At 39.9% G+C, this 20,170-nt stretch overlaps 3 protein-coding genes and 1 non-coding gene across 7 annotated transcripts in view; 2 read left to right on the top strand and 2 right to left on the bottom strand.

Moving 5' to 3' along the window:
• Positions 1 to 1,058: 1,058 nt before the first annotated feature.
• Positions 1,059 to 6,698, bottom strand: ccdc47 (coiled-coil domain containing 47). Its single transcript, XM_022739527.1, has 13 exons — positions 6,605 to 6,698; positions 5,188 to 5,486; positions 4,974 to 5,075; positions 4,351 to 4,525; positions 3,472 to 3,593; positions 3,315 to 3,380; positions 3,114 to 3,215; positions 2,807 to 2,917; positions 2,574 to 2,659; positions 2,417 to 2,475; positions 2,206 to 2,315; positions 1,905 to 2,072; positions 1,059 to 1,695 (listed from the first exon to the last, which is right to left on the bottom strand). The coding sequence occupies exons 2-13, from the start codon at positions 5,476 to 5,478 to the stop codon at positions 1,615 to 1,617; spliced, it is 1,473 nt and encodes a 490-aa protein (XP_022595248.1). The 5' UTR covers positions 5,479 to 5,486; positions 6,605 to 6,698; the 3' UTR covers positions 1,059 to 1,614.
• Positions 6,699 to 8,610: 1,912 nt separating this feature from the next.
• On the top strand, positions 8,611 to 13,327 carry LOC111217756 (DDB1- and CUL4-associated factor 7). Its single transcript, XM_022739741.1, has 7 exons — positions 8,611 to 8,978; positions 9,277 to 9,435; positions 10,177 to 10,288; positions 10,394 to 10,512; positions 10,608 to 10,817; positions 11,448 to 11,565; positions 12,060 to 13,327. Exons 1-7 carry the CDS (start codon positions 8,841 to 8,843, stop codon positions 12,230 to 12,232), a joined length of 1,029 nt encoding a protein of 342 aa, XP_022595462.1. The 5' UTR covers positions 8,611 to 8,840; the 3' UTR covers positions 12,233 to 13,327.
• A 2,784-nt stretch (positions 13,328 to 16,111) lies between these two features.
• The window catches only part of LOC111217490 (potassium voltage-gated channel subfamily H member 6-like), a 30,590-nt gene continuing 26,531 nt past the window's right edge, over positions 16,112 to 20,170 (bottom strand). For 2 of the 4 annotated variants that reach the window (XM_022739386.1, XM_022739384.1), the window contains exons 13-16: positions 19,800 to 20,087; positions 18,702 to 18,882; positions 17,889 to 18,096; positions 16,112 to 17,016 (exon numbers count right to left, since the gene is read on the bottom strand). In XM_022739386.1, coding sequence (XP_022595107.1) covers positions 16,735 to 17,016; positions 17,889 to 18,096; positions 18,702 to 18,882; positions 19,800 to 20,087 — 959 coding nt within the window. In that variant the 3' untranslated portion in view covers positions 16,112 to 16,734. Of the gene's footprint in view, positions 17,017 to 17,888; positions 18,097 to 18,701; positions 18,886 to 19,799; positions 20,088 to 20,170 lie in introns of all 4 variants that reach the window. The other 2 variants (XM_022739385.1, XM_022739383.1) reach the window with 1 other exon arrangement.
• Positions 18,586 to 18,657, top strand: trnac-gca. The gene has a single exon. It is a non-coding gene; the product is annotated as a tRNA-Cys (tRNA).

The raw sequence follows: 20,170 nt of genomic DNA on the forward strand, positions 1-20,170 counted from the left end.
TGGCACCAATTGACAGTTTTTGAAAATTTTCCATCACTAAAGTGACCCACAGAGTGCACCAAGAAATAATAAACAACATAGATTAATTTGCTGGAGATGATTCATAAAATTTTGTGACTGAATTTGTAATTTTGAGCAGTGAGTGGTACAGAATAGAAGAAAATTCAGAAAATGGATCAATAAAATGCAAAAATTTAAAATGTGGAACAACTGAGTTCCACAAGAGAGTGCCTTTAAATTATTTACTTGGTCAAAGTGTTTCAGTATTTTTTATTTCAAATGGTGGCAATCTTTTACTTTTGTTATATTATTTAGTAAAATCACATACAGGTTAACCAGAATAACAGGTGAGATAAAAGCTAAGTGAAGCCCATGAGGAGACTGACTCAACGCTGCAGGAAGTTTGACAGAAATTAAGTAATGTATAAACACTAAAAATGAGTAATTGTGGTAAGACAATGCAATAAATGCATTGACTTTTAAGGATGTAGTTTGTTGTGCTTATGAACTGCATGATGTAACACTGTTATTTTGTCCACCTCATTTATATCAGTGGGGTTTGGCTAAACATAAACAAACATAAGTTTAGCTTTTGTTGAGTGAGTTCATTAAATTGCTTGGTTATGTCTGAGACTATCCTATTTTGTCAAAGGATTTCATCATTTAAGATACTGTGGACAAATCACAAATAAATAAATGTTATATTTTCATATTTCCCATTGAGATCACAGGTTTTCTCATATCAGACTTACACCATAAAAGGCTTCTGACTAGACAGGGTTATTATCTATTTCAGCTTGTCAAGAGAGGACCACACCGATGTAACCAAATCTAGTTTCCAGACTGCTGACACAATCTATAAGTTAAATTTAGCATTTAGCCTCACCCATTCTGATGCCTGTTATAGACCCTCACTCTTTCAACTACTGATACTAAGAGGTCGATGTATCAGTCTCTATGTTGTACACTACTATTCTATGACCCTATATATTTTTGTACCTATCATCTAACCAATTACTGGTGATTTACTATTAAACAAACAACAGACACAGTTTTTCCAACAGACTCCAGTGCACTTTATTATGTTTGCTCAGATATTCATTACAAACAGCCTGCAAGAAACCTAACTCATATGCAGATGAGATAAAATTTCCTTGATCGTATCATTTAAGATTATATTAATGGTAATAAATGAAACTGCAATGAAACTGCAATGTTTTCATTCCTTTTAAAATGTGGCTCAATACCACCAATTAGTGTGTTCTTTCCCAGCAGATTCAGTTTAAAAAGCTCACTGAGCTGCAACAGTTTTGATTAGAAGAAGATAGATTTAGAGAGAAAAAAAAAAAATCCTGCATGATGTGGAGACAGATTTGATGGTGAAAAAGTCCCTCTCAATTGACACAGGCAGTTCACTCACAGTCATTAAGGTTTAGCCACACCAAATGGAGCAGGTGGTGACACAAACAGCTAAGCTTGACACACCCGGAGGTACAAGATGTCAGTTTGGAGCTGGAGCGACTGAACCAGAGCTGTGGTGGAGAGAAGCTGGAGAAGACTTAACTGAGCACTGCTTTCACGTGTGCTTGTATCCCCTAACCCTGTGGTAGTGTTTCACATGGCTTTAACTTTGATCTGCTTCATCTTCATCTGCTTCTTCTCAATCTTCTTCTGCTCGCGTCGTTGAGCTGCTTCCTGAAAGAGAAAATTAAACATCTGAGACACAAAACTTAACAGTGAGAATGAGACCTCTATGCTTAATTCTATGGTTTTCTTTATAAAAAAGTTATAGTTTGCCATCCATCTAACTCTCAGTAGGAGAGTGAATAATAATTCCCACAATGTCAAACTATTCCTTTAAACATCTTTTCGAGGGGTTTATATGTTCAATTTCTATTTCAGACCTCCAGACGCCGTTGTCTCTCAGGGTCCTCCTCATTCATGATCCTCTCCTTCTCAGCTCTCTTCTTCTCCTCCCGGCGAGTCTGAGCCGCCTCCTGGCGCTGAGCATGAGTCTGCTTCAGGAAGTTCTCCTCTACCCGGGCACGGTTTCTGTCAGCTTTCTGTTTGCCCTGAATGGACAGGAAGAACAAAGTCACACATAGTTTCACTTCAAGCTTCCATGTAAAACCCCCAAATACACCAAATAAGTGGGTGATAGTTTGGTTGTACTATGAGCCACCAGAGCATTTGAATCCTGCTCACCTCTCTGTTCAGACGGAGTTTCTTGACTTTGTCGATGCTGTAGATCACCATGTTCATGAGAGGAAGCAGAGTGTCCATGTCTTTGGGAGAGGTATTGCCCATACCAGGCACTACACACACACACACACACACACACATACACACACTAGTTAAATCAAATTATGGGGTATAGCCAAGATTTTTAGGAAAATAGTAGAGAAAAAATGCTCACCATTAAATGTAAACAGCAGTGTCTTCTTGGTCTCAGGCAGCTTTAAGGGCTGACCCTCCCTAAAAGACGACATAGGAAGTGCTAGTACCACATAGAAAATAAGAAAATGCTTAATAATTTGCATGTGAAAGATTAAAAACGCAAAGTAAATTCGTACTCTTGCATAACTTTTGGACCAGAAAATTGGTCCGAGAAATGGATGGACTCAATCTTGTCAGCATGGTTGGTGATATAATGTACCATCTGAAAAATACAAAAAACAGATCCAAAAGGCAAAGGTGTAATGAGAGAGCTGTATGCAAGTTGTTTCAGGGCAAAATCAAGAGACTTTGTGCTTACTTTTTATAATAATACTGTAAGTGAGATAAGAGTAAAAAAGTCAGACTTCACCTTGTTGTCCATCACCCCATCTGTGACCTCGCCCATCTCACTAAGAATAGCCAGGGAGTCTGGGAGCCCATACTTGGCCCCAGACTTAGGCTTGTCACCGCAGAACTCACTCTGTGGAAAAAGAAGAAAAATCATAGCTGATGTTTGAGCATTAATGACAACCAGGTAAAAGAATAAGACACAACAAAATCAAAATTATGTGTGAGTAATACTGTATAATACAATTGGAACAGAAATAAATAAATACATCTATTTGTGTAGAAACAATTATACATCAAATGTAGCTTAGGTTGTAGAGGATATTTACCAGGTCCTGCATCTCCTTCTGAAGTCTGGCCATGGCCTTCTTGGTGCCCACAGCAAACACAAAAGTGTCCATGTCCTCATCATTAAGAGTCACTTTGATTTGCTACAAACCAACAGACAGATGCTGTGGGTTAGAAAAAGACTAACTGCAATACTACGTATATAGTCCTGTACTTCAAATTACTACTTGACAGGTACATACCACTTGGTCACAGGCAGGCCTCATCATCCTGGCCAGAACATTAAGCAGGTCCTGCCTCTTAAGAAACTGGAGTAAAACAAAATATATTATGTTACTCTATATTTAACACAATGCACTGACAACAACACACCAACATATCATAACACAATGTCGATACCTTAAGTTGGATCAGCATGCCTTCACAGCACACACGTCCAGAGCACCACAGGTTGTAGATGTGTTCATTTTCCTGATTCAGTTTCCCAGTGCTCACTGCTTCTTTACTGGTGCCATCATCACCTTCACATACAAATGACTGACAATTAACAAATGATCTACCTCACACAGACTGCCATCATTCCATCCATTTGATTATGACCAGGGACTAGGGCTGGACGATATGGCCAAAACTGTTATCATGATAAAAAAAATTTCATATCAGTCAACATCAATATTTATCACAATAAATGCCACATTGTAATTTCTTTCAGGTTTAAAGCCTGATTATTGTCTGTCTTTGATGGAACGTGTGTCCACCACAGTGTGCAGTGCACATTGCTCTGTTTTTTGTCAGACTGTAAATAGCCAAAATATCTCCAAACTACTGAAATTGAGTGGCCTTTTCTTGTCGACGATATCTTCGTCCTTCGAGCTGCGTTCTGCTTTTTCTGTGGTGTCGCTGATTTTGCCTTATTTGCTTACCCCGCTCCAACTTCAAGCCCATCAGTCACTGCGTGCGTCTGTAAATAATATCACGTACTAGCCTGTATCTATACCTCTCACCGTGATTTTCTAACTTGCACAATGCAGACCTCTATTCCTGCGACATTACTGGCTGTTCGTGATTCATTTGTGGGTGTGCCATAAACATGGAAATTAATTATATCGAACACTTATCGAACATTTTCAATGTTTTTATCGAGGAAAATAATTTTGCGATAATTATTGCTAGCGTTTTGTCGCCCAGCCCTACCAGGGACAAAAGAACAGACACATGAGTCGTATTTCACACACTGCTGATATACACAACAGACAACACAGAGGTGGAGGAACTCACCCACTAGTGCAAAGTTGCTCTCTAGAAGTTCTCTGTGTGAGTTAAACCAGGCCTGTGCAAGGCGGCTGTTCTTGTTCTTCCCAATGATATAGTTCATGATGTAGGCCAACAGGCCCGTCACCATCAGGATCTCCATATAGTAACTCTCCCAACTGTTCTGCAGATGTGCAGGAACCTGCAGAGAAACAGTAGGTGGCTATCAGTATCAGTCAGTTGTGGAAGGCTACAGTTTCAGTGTTGCCACTGTTGAACTTCCATGGCAACAGTTAATGTAATACCATTATTCCATCAAAATTAATGGGTATAAGCAGGTTATTTAAAAGTGGGTAAACTCGCTAATTAAAACCGATTGACCCCTTTAACACGGGCAGTCGGTCGGAGCCAGAACTAATAAGTTTGACCCGCTAACACCAGGCTTCTGTGAGCAATGGGAAAGGGTACCATCAGCGTTCATGATGGTACCCTTTCCCATTGCTCACAGAAGCCTGGTGTTAGCGGGTCTTAGCAGGTTTTTTGACCTGTGGAAAAGGGGCTTAAGTTACATGAATCCTATCGAACCAACAGGCAGATCCCTCTCAGCAGCAGACAACGTGTGAAAGATTTTAGCAATAAGCCTGCTTCACCGTGTGAATTATGAGGGGGTCCTTCATGGAGTGGCTTGGCTTCTCCATGTCTCCAATCCCTTCAAACTCCTCCTGGTCATATTTGCTGTACATGTCTTGATCCTTTGAAAAAATTTAATTGAATTAGCTTTGCCACAGATTCTTTATAAATTAGTTAAATGCCATAAATAGTGCTCAAAATTAAGATGCAAACAGTGACGGAAAGGCAATGTACCTGTGTCTCTGAGTCATCAAAACCATCTTGGCCATCCTCCAGCTCCACAGTAGCTTCATCTTCATCTTCATCCTCATCAGGCTGCGAGGACTGTGAGACACGAGGTGGAGGGGCAGTTTCCGTCTCAGCTGCTGGATCATCATTCATGTCCTCAAACTCAGCAAAATCATTGTCATCGAAGTCTGCTAGGTCCTCACCATCATCAAAGTCATCATTATAACGCCCCCTGGAGACAGGAAAGGCCAGGAAGAGCAGCAGTGCAGGTATCAGGAGGAGATACGCACTTCGCATGGTGGGACCTGCATGAATGGGGAAAAGCAGAGTGATAAAGTGTTGATGCAGAAGACTGGAAAACATGAAAATAAGGGTGGCTTAAAGGGTGACAGGGAAGGTCAAACACAATAGTCTAACATGCACATTACAAATAGTAGACAATAGTCGGGAAAACTTCTGACAAATCCTTTCAAAAATAGGAAGTCAAAGGTGAAGAAGTCAAACCAGAAATTTGTCAACTATAGTATATGTTGCAACTTGCCTTAAGGATTGCCTTAACATTACAGTGACTTTGAGAACTCTGAAGGATATAGGCCTATGAAGTGCAGTGATAATTTCATCACTTCAAGGTACCTTGTAAAACAGTTAACAAACTGGCCCCCTGGGAGTAACAGTTAAACTGTGAGTCCAGGTTAAACTGGTCGCTAATACAGTAACCCACCAGTCCCTGCTCACACAGTGGGTATTCACGTGATAAATCCCTAAAGACACGAAAATCTCTGTGGACCGAAACGAAGTAGAAAACAATGACTAAGGAATAAAAGGAGCTCTAGTGTGACAGTACAGTGAAACGTCTTAACGTTGTTTGAATGAAAAGTAATTTCCAGCGTTGTCACTTTGTCATTGTGGTTAAACATGATAAATCTACAACAAACCAAAATCAAGCATTTGGTGACATAGTGTGGCACTGCTGGGGCTACGTACGGGTTAAGCTCAGACTAAAGTAGCCGTACCGTATGTGGTTGAATCCGGTAAATATCCAACTAGAAACCTGCCGCTAGCACAAATAACTTTAGCCAACGAGCCAACCTTTGCGACACGTTTGGATTACTGCGTTTCTTTCGTGGAACTTCAGCCAAAACTAACACTGTATACTTACCTAAAGACTAATATAGGATTAAACCACAAGCCGTAATCATATCACACTGTCCGACCCATCCCCCAGCACTCACTCACTATATTATTAGCTGTTTAGCAAATCTGGCATTAGCATGCTAACGGTGGCTAACTAGCATGGCACCTTGTTGCCAGCAACCAACCTATGAGCCTGAACGGAAGGCAGCCTGTTTTCTCTTTAACACAACTCGGAAAGTGGAACATTTTAAAAACCAAAAAGATGAGCAAAATTAATGTAACCACTTACCTTGACAAAATACAGACAATAAATGTAACGCTGGTTGAGCTGAAGTGACCTGAACTGTCCTTAAACAGAAGACTACTCGACACAGGATCGACCTTTCAAAGTAAAAGCATCGCGTCAACAGGAATCGACGTCTCCATTCTACACAGCATAGATCACGTGACCACAGCCTCGCTGCCTCACTCCATCTTGACTTAAAAGTTTTATTTTTAATGTTTTTCACCGGAAATACTTTTATACTAATTTTGTCTGCTTTTACGGTTGTCAAACGTGTGATTATCATGGTGATTATGAGATTTCGCTGCCCCCCAGTAGTTACAGTACGTAACTATAATTGCGATCATTTTAAAACAGCATTATGAATATTTGTATGATTTTTTTTATTTTAAAAATATAGCGTTGATATGTGTAAACCATTTGTCGTCTTAAATAATTATTTTTAAAAACATTTTAATAAACTTAATGTATACCAAAGTTCAAACAGACATCTTAAAATATGACGCTACTTAGGATACTTAAAAACGGAGTATATGAGAGCCACAAATACAGAGGAAAATGTATAATATTCAACTTAAATTAAGAGGACAAGTAAAGTAATAATAGCACATAATAAAAAAAATACACAATGACATGATGGTGGGTATTACAACGAAAAAAATAATAGTTAATGTTTCACTTTTATATTACGTTACAATATAAAAAATATTATAAAATATTATAAAAAAAAATATTTTCTTCAGTTTCACTGTATAGTATGTTTATATTACACATTTCGCTCGCATATATTTTAATATGTCACTATGTACGTTTGCATTATTATTCAAACGTATACCTACAGTACATGCCCATGCTTATATTATAAATAGTTCACTCACACTCAGTCAAAAGGTTCAATTAACACTTCAATTTACAAAAAATAAGTGTCAGAGGATTTACAAGATTAAATGATTTCTATAATGCATGATTGATTTGTAACGCAGTAAAGATTAATAAATGAATGTTCAGAAATGGTATGATGTAACGAGGGGGTTGTTTAGTTAACAGTCCTTATTTTGCATCGATTTGTTTCTGTCATTATTTGATATTGATTATAACCTTACAATCGTAGAAATAGGGTTCTGCGTCATTAAACTAAACAGAGATAAAATAATAGAGAAAAAGTTCTGTAGAAAGTTTCCAACTTTCTGTAAAAAGGTGGGTTTATTGTATAAACATGATGATTTCTTCCCTCTAGTGGTCACAGTGAGTAACTATAACTGTTGGTCAAGTTAGACATGATGGCATAGTATTTTTCCGGTTCAAGTATTCAAAATAAAACGCAAACTACACAAAAGATGAGTTTCGCACTGTGACCACTGGAGGGCAAAAGCACACATGATAATGTACTCATAACAACACCTAGTGTTAAACCAGATTTAATAACACTTAATAACATGTTTTACAGTAGGTAATTGTGTTGATATCATTGCGCCTTTAAGACGACTATTCATGTGGTGTCCTGGTTTGCAACAAGAACGAGATTGTTGGTTGTGAAAGTTTCACTGCTTTCACAATAGGTGATAATTCACTTTTAAACATAAAACATAAACTCTGTAGCTTCAAAGATGGGCACTGGATAAACGTATCCTATGAGTTGTGTTTTTAGTCCTATTATTAAAAAAGGTTATTATCACCTACACATTTCGGGCAGTAGTCATCTGGAAATTTGATTGTGCTCTTGTTTTACGGACAGAATTATTAGAAACGTCTGAACTTCAACATTCATAATTCAACATTCATAAATCAACATTCATAAATCCAGATTACTGGATTACTAGTAATCTGGATTTATGAATGTTATAGACACATATTTCTTTATTATTATTATTATTATTATTATTATTATTATTATTATTATTATTATTATTATTATTATCGATTTGTTTAGACTGCATACATTTTAAAATAGGAACGTACTTTTAGGAAAATGTGATTTTATTTTTTTTAAAAATAACCGGAAGTCTCTTGAATTCTGTTTACCTTGACAGTTCGTTAGGTCGTAACGGAGTAATGCTACTCTTTGTTAAGTAAAGTGGTGAGAAATCTTGCTCTTAAACAAGATTTGCTTAATTAAATGAGCTTCATCACCACCCATGCTGACATTTGTCCTCGTAAGTTAAAGGAACTGGTAATAGTTTGCTTCTAAGTCTACTTATTTCGTAGTTAGCCAACGCTAGCGTGCTAGCTGCAGCTCGGGAGGATGTCGCTTCACGGCAAAAGAAAAGAAATCTACAAATACGAGGCGCCATGGACGGTTTATGCGATGAACTGGAGCGTCCGTCCCGACAAACGCTTTCGGCTGGCACTTGGGAGCTTTGTGGAGGAATACAACAACAAGGTGCGTGGTGTGTGGCTGTGGCTATTTATTAGCCAAGGCTAAATATGGTAACGTTAGCGAGCTAATGCTAATGCTAGTCGTCCTGCGCAGCATCAAATCACAGTTTTGTTTTCATCCTCCAATAACGCTCAAGTACAAAAGTATTCCTGTGCAAATATACAGCAGGCATGCTTTGTATGTTATTACAAATCACGTAATAACACCATATATAGCTCATGATGTTTCCAGTCCATGTTGCACTGTAAACAGTGAGTTGGGCAGTGTGGAAATAACAGGTTATGTGTTTGCTGCTGTACAGGTTCAGCTGGTGGGTCTGGAGGAGGAGAGCTCAGAGTTTGTCTGCAGGAACACATTTGATCACCCTTACCCCACCACCAAGATCATGTGGATCCCTGACACCAAGGGGGTTTACCCGGACCTGCTGGCCACCAGTGGAGACTACCTGCGCATTTGGAGGGTAGGATATCTGCTCATATGTGTTCACTTATGTTCATCAATCCACACAAAGACTGGCCCCAACACGTACTGATGCTGACCCTACTAAACAGTATTGTGTGTATAGCTAAAGCTGCCTGTGTGCAACAGACCTCCAGTTTTTTCAAAACCTATTTAAAGCACGACATTGCACACAATCCTTCATTACCTTGAACATGGGCACTGTAATTCATTTTGATTTATTCTCCCATACACCATCCAGCTGCTGAAAATTTTCCCCACTAAATGCATTGTGTAACCTTTTTTCAAAGTAAGTAAAATTTGCTAACAACTATAGTGCCCAGCTGTTTCAGGAATTTTCTGAACCTTGAAAAAACTGAACCCTATATATGTAACACATTGTTATAGGTTGATGTCTTCAGACTCACAGGGTAGGAAACTCACAAAATATGGAGAGAGACTAAGACTGTGTTGGCTTTGGCCTTCTCATGGGATTTTTTTTGGCAACAACTAAAAATAGATGAATAAAATATTCCAAATTCTTTCTTTTGTGTCCCTGTGAGCTACAGTTTCAAGAGACAAAAAAATCTGTCAATTATCTGCCATACTCAGTAGTTGTCTAAACATGAAGTAGTCAGTGGTTTGGGTATAAGTTTAATTTGTTTACTGCTTCAGTCTTGCCAGCTGGCAGCAGTGACATGGTCACATTGGCTTGAGTATGGAAGTCTGCTCACTGCCAAATTCCTTTGCATTTGTCTTGCAGGTCAGCGACACAGAAACACGTCTTGAATGTTTGCTGAACAACAACAAGAACTCAGACTTCTGTGCGCCCCTCACCTCCTTTGACTGGAATGAAGTTGATCCCAATCTGCTGGGTAGGAAATACACAATATGGCTCATAATAAGAAAGCTATAAATTGGACTTAGTTGTTCCTTCATGTGTGAAGTTTGAGTTTCTATGGTGTTGGTTCTTTTTGCAGGAACTTCCAGCATTGACACAACCTGCACTATCTGGGGGCTGGAGACCGGTCAGGTGCTAGGACGAGTTAACCTGGTCTCTGGACATGTGAAAACCCAGCTGATCGCTCATGACAAAGAGGTCTCTTTGCGTCTGCTCTGCAGAATCACACCCTCTATAGTTGTGCACACAGTCTGAGAGAATATTTAATTTAATGTATTAATGTGTCTTTACAGGTGTATGACATTGCATTCAGCCGTGCAGGAGGTGGTAGAGATATGTTTGCCTCTGTGGGAGCTGATGGGTCCGTCCGCATGTTTGACCTCCGGCACCTGGAACACAGCACAATCATCTATGAAGACCCGCAGCACCACCCGCTGCTCCGCCTCTGCTGGAACAAGCAGGACCCTAATTACCTGGCCACAATGGCCATGGACGGCATGGAGGTCAGTTTGCTGTGGATTCCTTCCAGCCAGTAGCCTTTTCTCTCTGCAGCTTTTTGTATTAATATTGAGACTCTGGAAAGCCAATGGCAGGTTTCAACTCTATGTATCCATGAAGTGGTTTGAGTTGACATGTATTACTGAAAACCCTTTACAGTACCATGTGAATTTAATAGACACTTTATTATTCGTTGTAAATAATGAGAATTGAATGTTTCTTCTGTTTTTGTTAATTTCCAACATTAATCTACAAAACAATCTCACCTCAAGTAGCTGTCGCAGCTTTTGATCTAATCACACATTCTTCCTCAGCAAATTGAGTTTCCCAATTTTCAAGGAATTGGAGATGTTTAAATTTTCTTTTCTTTTTTTTTTAGCCCTTCTTGTTCATGTTGGCTTAGAAGTTGGGAGTGAAAGTTCATTCTTGACTCTTGACAAAATATTCTCACTGGTATTAATCTTGTTGACCAATTAAATCTGTTTTAATTAACACATGTAAACATTGTCCTCAGCACTCAAAAAATGGAAATTTGAACATCTACAAGTCCATGAAAGCTGGGCAAAATCTGTTCACTAGAGGAAGATGATGTAATAACTTTCTGTCTCAATCTATCATTAATATCTCTGTAACAGGTCGTCATCCTGGATGTACGTGTACCTTGCACACCAGTGGCTCGGCTGAACAACCATCGCGCCTGTGTTAATGGCATCGCCTGGGCCCCCCACTCCTCATGTCACATCTGCACTGCAGGTAAGGAGATGTTCAGACCGACAGCAAGAGGCTGCGTTGGTGGGGGGCATGTTGCTTTAGGTGCTGGACCGGTGAGATGTAAAATACAATCCAGGAAGTCCAGGTGGACCATCAGATGAATGAGTCCATCAACCTGGAATGTTGATTGTATGTATTTCATTGGCAAATGCAGCACGAATCTAACACCTTTTCCAATGAGTATTGCCAGATCTATGTGATAATAAAATGACAGTGTGGCAAAAGTTGAGTCAAACTATTTGCCAGACAAGCCTACATTTTCTGCTGCATCCATCCGTGTGACACCTCCTCTGTGTCAGCAGATCGGCCTCATTCAAATGATTGAGAAAGCTGATTGTTTTTTTCCCCCAGAGGTCTGAAGTAAAGGCAGGCATTTCCATGTCTGATGAACTGTTTTTCCCACGTTACCTGCTCCTCCATTCTCAAATATTTCTCGTAACGGTCACTGTGTGTCTCTGTGTCTTTTTCCCCCTCAGCCGACGACCACCAGGCGCTGATATGGGACATCCAGCAGATGCCACGGGCCATTGAAGATCCCATCCTGGCCTACACCGCTGAAGGGGAGATTAACAATGTGCAGTGGGCGTCCACACAGCCGGACTGGATCGCCATCTGCTACAATAACTGCCTGGAGATCCTGCGTGTCTAAAGCTATGGACACTTGGATGAAGAGGAGAAGGAGTGTTGTTGTTTCAGATTTGGACTTAATTTTTTTCCCCCTCATCCCACTGCTTTCAAGACGAGGATGAGGTCACGAGTGAACTGTCTGAACGTGTTTGGAGTATCACACACACCTACTCCACAATAACCTGGTTTACATTTTCTTCCATGTCTTTACTCCATTCTTCTTCTTCTATTAAACGTGTTTCAGCTCTTATTTATTTTGCTCACAAGGTAGTGTTCATCTGCACAGCAGCTATAGGAAGCTTCGAACTCTGAGCTGTTGTCTTTGAAAATCAGATTTTTATACTTGGTGTGATTTCAGCCAGATGTGAGATTATCATGAAGGGTTTAGGTGTTTCATCTGTTTGATTTGTAAAGGTTGATACAAACTGCTTTAGGTGGCAGACGATGACCTCTCTGATATGTCAGAATTTGTCGTAGCCTTCTTGTGGACTCATACCATATTATTGCTGATTGAAAGATCAGTATATTACAGTCTTGTTTACTCCTGTGGCAATTTGAATTTTTAAATGGGTGTGTGTCCAGTTTCCTCTCTCCAAATAATTGTATTCAGGCTCAAAATGTGACCTGTGCAACTTTTAAAAATTGTAAAATAACCTGAGAGGGCTTCATATCGTCACTGCTGTGCTGTCTGTCATCATGTAGCGTGTTTAAGTTTGGCTGTTGATGCTGTGAGGCAGCCGTGTACAGCAACACTGAGAACCTACCAGAGCAATGTTGTTCAGCCTTTTAGCTCCCTAATTATTCTCTTCTTCTTCTTTTTATTTGTAGAAGATTGTGCTTGGAAAGCTGAGTTTTTTTTCTTTGTGTTAGAGTGAGTTGTGAAATGAGAAGAGAGTGAAACAACTTTCTGACTGTGTCTGTGTCTGCCTCTCTTTTACCTGTTTTCAATAATTAAAGGGTCATGTCCTTGTAGCATGCCATTACAAGGCAAAATGTACATACATATAAATATATCAACCTACAATGTTGGTAAGCCAAGTGTTCATGTTGTAGCTTTTTTCATAAAGTTTATTATTGAATTTGCTCTAATAAATTGTATTCCTCCATGTCTTAGGAACACACTTGTTATTGCTTGATTTTGTGAAGATACAAGTGGGTTAAAGTTCCTCTAATGTTGGGAGTTAACAGTATTGTCACCTTTATGTGACCAAAGGATAAATATAAAAACAGGACACCTGGATTTATACATGAGATCTCTTGATCTGCAGTCAAATGCTTCACCACTGAGCTGTGAGATGATTAATGGGAGGGGAAAGAAGAAAACAGTTCTGCTACACAAATTTGAATTCACTTTTTGGAATATTCTCTAATCTTTTTTTTTTTTTTTTTTTTTAAATAATAATATAAAGTTCTTTGGCTTCGAACAGTTAATTGAATGAGTCATCTAAGACGTTTAGTGACAATACACTTCTTTTTTTGTATGGAGTCCCAAGCTAAAAAAAAAAAAAAATATATATAGAATTTTAATGTGTATCTCAATTTTACTCTGGATTTTAGTGAAGTAAAAGTAGAAAGTAGCACAAAGTGGAAACACTCATGTAAAGTACAAGTACCTCAAAATTGTACTTAAGGACAGTACTAGAGTAAATGTACCACCTCTGCTCATTTAAAGGACTGACCCTTCTTATCTATTCTGTCTACACTGATAACTGCATCTTCAGAGCCCTAAATTGCTCCCAATAGTCGGGCACCTTGCACAGCCATCAGTGTCTGATTGGCTGAATGAAATGCAAACTGAAAATCACTGTAGATAAAAGCAACCACGTAAAATATTCCCTCACAAGTTCACAAGTCCTGCATTGAAAATTTGACTTAAGTAAATGTGTATGAGTGGCCTACTATTAGCAAAAGATCCTGGAAGTATCATCTCCACTCATTATTGAATTATATCCAATTAAGGTGTGCCTAGTTTTAAGTTCTCCTGTTGGTAAATTTAAATTAAAAAAAAAAAAAAAAATTCTTATTGTATGTGTTCAGCAGAAGTTTGACAGATAACTTAAATTAAATGGAGTAAAAAAATACAATACACTCACTGCGCACTTTATGAGACACTATTAATACAAATACCGGCTCATTCCTCCCTTTGCTCTTAAAATACTCTCAACTCTCCGTGGCAAAAGATGTTGGAAGCATTCCTCAGATTCTGCTCCATGTCCACATGATTGCATCACATTTCTGCAGATTTGTTCATGCTGCCAATCTCCTGTTCGACCACATGTTTAAGGTGTTCTACTAGGGAGACCCGTGACGTAAATCAGTAACACTGTCATTGTCAACCAGTAAATCGTGGCACATGCGCAGCAGCAACACTCAAGATAGAAATGCATTCAAACCATAACTGATTGGTGTTAAGGACCCAAAGTGTGACAAGAAAGAAAACATCCCCCACACCATTACATTACACCACCACCACCACCACCACCACCCGCCTGGACTGTTGACACAAGGCAGGTTGGGTCCGTGGCGTCATGCTGCTGGTGCCAAACTCTGGCTCTACTATCTGCGTGTCTCAGCAGAAACTGAGCTTCATCAGACCAGGCTACATTTCTCCAGTCTTCAACTGTCCACTTTTTGTTTTTGTACCATTCTAAGTAAAAACTCTAGAGACTGTTGTGCATGAAAATCCCAGGAGATCAGCAGTTTCAGGAAAAACCAAAAACCAGCCCATCTGGCACCAACAATCAAGCCACGGTCAAACTCACTCAGATAACATTCTTTCTCTCGTTCTGATGTTTTCTGTGAACATGAACTAAAGCTCCTCACCTGTATCTGCATGCCATGCTCTGCACTGCTGCCACATGATTGGCTGATTGGATGAATGCATGAATAAAGAGGTGCACAGGTGTTCCTAATAAAGTACTCGGTGAGTGTATTTACCTCTACAACATCAACATCAAATTTACATACACAAGTATAGCACCTCAGACTGGTACTTACCTCATCTATGACATCTTCAGTAAATAATGCACCATGTGATGAATGCTCGTTTGTCTACTTGAATTAAATGCAGCTGCTGCTTCAGGCATCACAACCAGTCCTGGTCTAACTCTGCAGGTCTGTCACTGAATGCATCCTCAGTCATCCATCAGTCCTTCAGTGTTTCCTCTGCACTTTATGTGACATTACATTTTATGTTACATTACATGTTGTGTAAGAGTCAACATTTGGAAAATAAAACCAGTTTGGATTTCCAGTGTAAGTCTGCAGTGTCTTTAATCTAAAAAAGATAAATAACAGGAATTTGTGCTTCAAGAAACATTATATATATATATATATAATTGTAAATGCTTAAAAGGCATTACATTCACCTCATGGTTGGAACTGTGAAATCATGTTAACGTAGGACGCCTCGAGACATCGTCTCTGTGTCTGTGTGTGGGACTGACAGTTACCATCCACAACCTTCAGCAGTTTTAAATGTCACGGCCTACCCACTGTGAGTCAAGACGAAACAGGAGAACAACTCCCCTAATATTGGCACTTTCAGATAAACACATCTGGTACATTATGAAACCATGTGACCATGCCACAGAAACAGTTGACACATTTGAACAGAAAAAGAAACGGGGAAACCAAGCAAAGCAGCCGTGATCAAAACAAAACTCTAAGAGCTACGTGTACATGTACAAGAAACTATGAGGTTTTTCTGCTCTGCTTGATTGTGTACGTTGTAAATACCTTCTCATGATCCAATATCACACTTAACCAGCACTGTTGATTCATGTCAAAATGTCAGAACATGAAATATGAGATGAAAATTACACTTCACTTGTCATTTTTTTTCCCAACACTGCCATGAACCTTGAGCAACCTTCCTTCACAGTGTGCCAGACAGTTACGGTTTGCCTTTTGATATTTTTTTTCAACATACACCAAAACAACAGGGAATCTATAACTTTTTACACTCATAGTTATGACATTTACTTGACGTATGGCTCTTAATGTAACCAATACATCTCTAATATTATGAAAATAATTTCAGTCCCAAATAAATGATTAAAATTTTTCTACACTCTAAATGTGCAATTCTTATACAAAGTGAATGCAGATAATTCTTCACACGTGAAACATATTAGTAGTCCTTGGCGTTTCACCTCTCTTCGAGGAAACACAGTCGACTCCTTGACGCATGTATGTGTCTGTGTGCTTGCTCTCAACTCATGTTTCACAATTTCACAATTTTCCCGCCCAGCTGGATGGAGTGATCTCTTCATTGCACAGGACCTCAGGGGTGAAGGGATGCTGGAGCACAAAACCACAGCAGCCTGTGAGGGCACCGTTGAGTCTGTAAGAAACAGGAGGCACTCTGAACCCTCGGTTCCCGCGGAGCCTCCCACGCCATTCAGCAGCATCTCAACGGGACAGAGGAGATTTTAAAGGGAGGGAGAAGGAAGTAACAATCTCGGTAACATATGGCCGTCCCGTCCAAAAGCACCTGGCTTTTGGGTGGTGGTGACTGGTATTCTAGCTGCCTGGCAAGACAGGGTCGGAGACGTGCCTCTGGATCTCCTGCATTTCTGTGGAGGTCTCCAGGTGCTCAGGGAGGGAGGGGAAGCGCTGGCTGCCACATAACAGTCCAGGAGGCTCTTGGACCACTGACAACTGAGGAGGGGTGAGGTTCACAGAGGGCAGATGTGGTGGGTCCGCCTCTGGTGACATTGACATGGTGTCATCAGAGGCCACAGTGAGGTGGATCCCGCTGGACAGGGAGTCCTTGGATTTGTGCTTGAAGTCAGAGTCTGGACTCTGGAAGGACAAAAGGGGGATTCATTCAGGCAGGACTAGATACTGCATATGTAGGGACTTGACAAAGCACACCATGATAAAAATTAAAAAAGTGAATATGTTGAATGTTTTTAGAGATCATTTTATTTGAAAACATGATTTATATTTAATTTTTGAAAATTTAATTTCAAATTTTTTTATTACATTACATTTTTTAAATTTTTCACCAAAATTTTACTGTTTTGCAAATGATTTGTCGGCCCACTTGCAATACCTTTGCGGCCCCCATGTTGGGAACCACTGTTGTCAGAGTATCATTTTAAATGTATTCAGAAATGTTATGATGCTCCAGTAAGGAGTCATAAGATTTTGAAAGATAATTCCCCAGTTAGTGCAGAATTAAAGAAGGAACACAACTTTTAATGTCCATGTCTATATCTTTTAAATGTCATGTGTGATCTTTTTCTAAGAACAGAAAATATAAGACACTGATTATTATGAATTCATTGACAAACTGTTAAAAAAGTGTGGGGAAAAAAAATTGTCTTTTGTTCTTAGAAGGAAAATGCTCCACTGACATTTAAGTTATTCCTCGATCCATTATCACATTTTTTACCACCAGAGAAATTCATTCTTGACAGTTAAAACTATTTCAACACATTTTTGAAGATTTACAGGCCTGTTGTCACATGTGCTCATTTGTGTTCGATTGTCTCAATTAATTGTCTCACCTCAACTTGTTTCAACTTGATTTTCACTGATTTACACTCACAATTTATATGTTAATCATAAAATAGATGTTACTGGAATTAGTGGCATAGGGGCCCAAAAAGCCATGAGTACCGAGCAGCATACTTGTGATAACTGTATGTGTGTATACTCAAACACAACACCTGTAGCAGTGAGGCAGTGCTGTCGATCTGTGCTGGCTGTACTGGGGGGACAGTATGAATTGTGGGTGCTCCTGTGCTGTACAAGGTGGTGGGGTGAGGCGGATGAGGGCTCGGGGACACGGCGCTGTAGGCTGGAGGCACCGGGGCCATCTGCCTCTGGAGGAGCTGCAGGATCACGTTGATATCTGCTGTCATACGGGTCTCCAGCCTGGCAAAGGGTGAAGGGAGACATCAGGAATTTATCTTCATGATGAGAAAACACACAATTGAAACTGTTTTTAATTCTGTTTTAAGGATGGATGGAGCGCTTCATAATGTTTTTATAAAAAGTCATCTGCTCTTTCAAAAATGTCCACTAGGCTTCTCTCTTGCTCTCTCTATAGTATCTCTCTCTTTCTCTCTTGCGCACATATAAGCAGCCAGGCAGTTAAAGGAAGTACATTTGACTTTACAGATAATCTTCCTACATTTTCAGCCCCCCCCACGCTCTTATCTTTATTTGTCTTTCCCTCCTCCTCCTCTGTCTCCTCCTTTTCTCTCATTCACACGCAAATCATGCAGTTCTCACCACCCAGCTGGGAGCTGATATACAACCAGGGGAGGGAGGGAGGGAGGGAGACAGGCATGACGTGGAGGTAAACAATAGCCATTGCACAGTGATAACGAAAGCTTCCATGTTGAATAAACACAATTGTAAGGGGGTATAGCTCAGTGGTAGAGCATTTGACTGCAGATCAAGAGGTCCCCGGTTCAAATCCGGGTGCCCCCTCTTTTAATTTAACTCTTCAATACTGAAAGATAAAACTGACTCACCGGTTTAACTGGGACTGCAGCAGCTCCAGTCTGGACTCCAGCTCGCTGGGCCGGTCCTCAGCGCACGGTGATGGGTGGAAACTGGCCCTCACTGATGACGCCCGCCTCTGGCTCTCTGAGAACTGGCTGGCTCTGCGGCCTGGCCAGTATCCATACAGGCCTGACATGCTGATAGGTGCTGCTGCTGTGCAGAAGGACAGCAAGCCTTATTTAATTTCTGAAACATTTATTTTCAGTGATTCAAGAAAATCATGAAATATACTGGACAGTAGTTCAGTACTAGTTTAGTTTTTATATTAATATAGTTTCTCATTTTTATTCTAAATTTGGTTTAGTTAGTTAGTTTTTGCAAATGTTTTTTTTCTTTTGGTTCAGTTCTAGTTCTACTATTGCTAGTAGGGCCGGATTTTGAAGGGTGACAGAACGGATATTTTTATATGTGTAATACAAACTGTATCCTATTTATATCTCTTAATTTCTAGTACACTTAACTTCAGCTTGCAGCCATTTCAAAATGAACCTGTAAAAATACTTACATTCTCATAAATGTAAACAATGACTTTTGTGTTCTTTTAGTTTAATTTTCAGATTAGGTTTGTTACGTTTTCAGTTTAGTTTTTATTTGCATTTATATTTGATTTACATTTGGACTCAGGACTTGAAGTTAAATCCTGTGACCTTGTTGCACCAAGGTTTGATGACTCAACTAAAACTCTACCCATCGCAAATCAGACCCCAAACCTCACAATGATTCAAAGAGATTAAGGAAGAAGACTGAACTCACGAGTGCTTCCTCTTAATTTCACTCCTTTGTGTCATCAAATGGAATTTACATGTGACCACTGTATTCAAAAAGAGTAGCTCAGATTTTTACATTAAATTTGGGAGTTTATTAAATCTTCTCTTGTTTAATTAAACACATGATGTGTTGGAAAAAATGCAGCCTAGTAAACCGTATTTGGCAGGTAAAGAATCTGAAGTACAAACTCTGTAAAGGGCAGAGATGGAGTTGTGATTTGAAAAGATTTAATGCTCCATTGAGCCTAGCGGAGACTGTCCAGACATGACGGATGAAAGGATTGTATGTAAAGTCTTTACCTGAGAATGGCGGTCCTCCAAGGTCAACAGGTGGTCCCATCCCAGCTGAGGGTCCACTGTGAGGCAGGATGTTGACCACTGCTGGGGGGTAGTCTCTGGTGTCACCTCCGGGGGGGTATAGCTCCCCTTTGCTGTGTCCCATGGGCTTCATCTCCTCATCACTCGACTGTGAACAGATACTAGCGCTGCTGCAGAGATCTTCCCAGTGGGATCCCGCCATCGTGGCCCGGTGGTGGTTTGCCATTGGACAGGACTGATCGGGGTAAGAGTCCTCACGGTCCATCCCATCTGCACAGACGGAGTCACAGGACAGCCGGGAAAACAATATACTGAGATTAGACATCCAACAGAAACACATGGAAATGTGTTTA

This window comes from Seriola dumerili, unplaced genomic scaffold (assembly GCF_002260705.1).
Source record: "Seriola dumerili isolate Sdu_G_001 unplaced genomic scaffold, Sdu_1.0 BDQW01000044.1, whole genome shotgun sequence".
Lineage (NCBI taxonomy): Eukaryota > Metazoa > Chordata > Actinopteri > Carangiformes > Carangidae > Seriola > Seriola dumerili.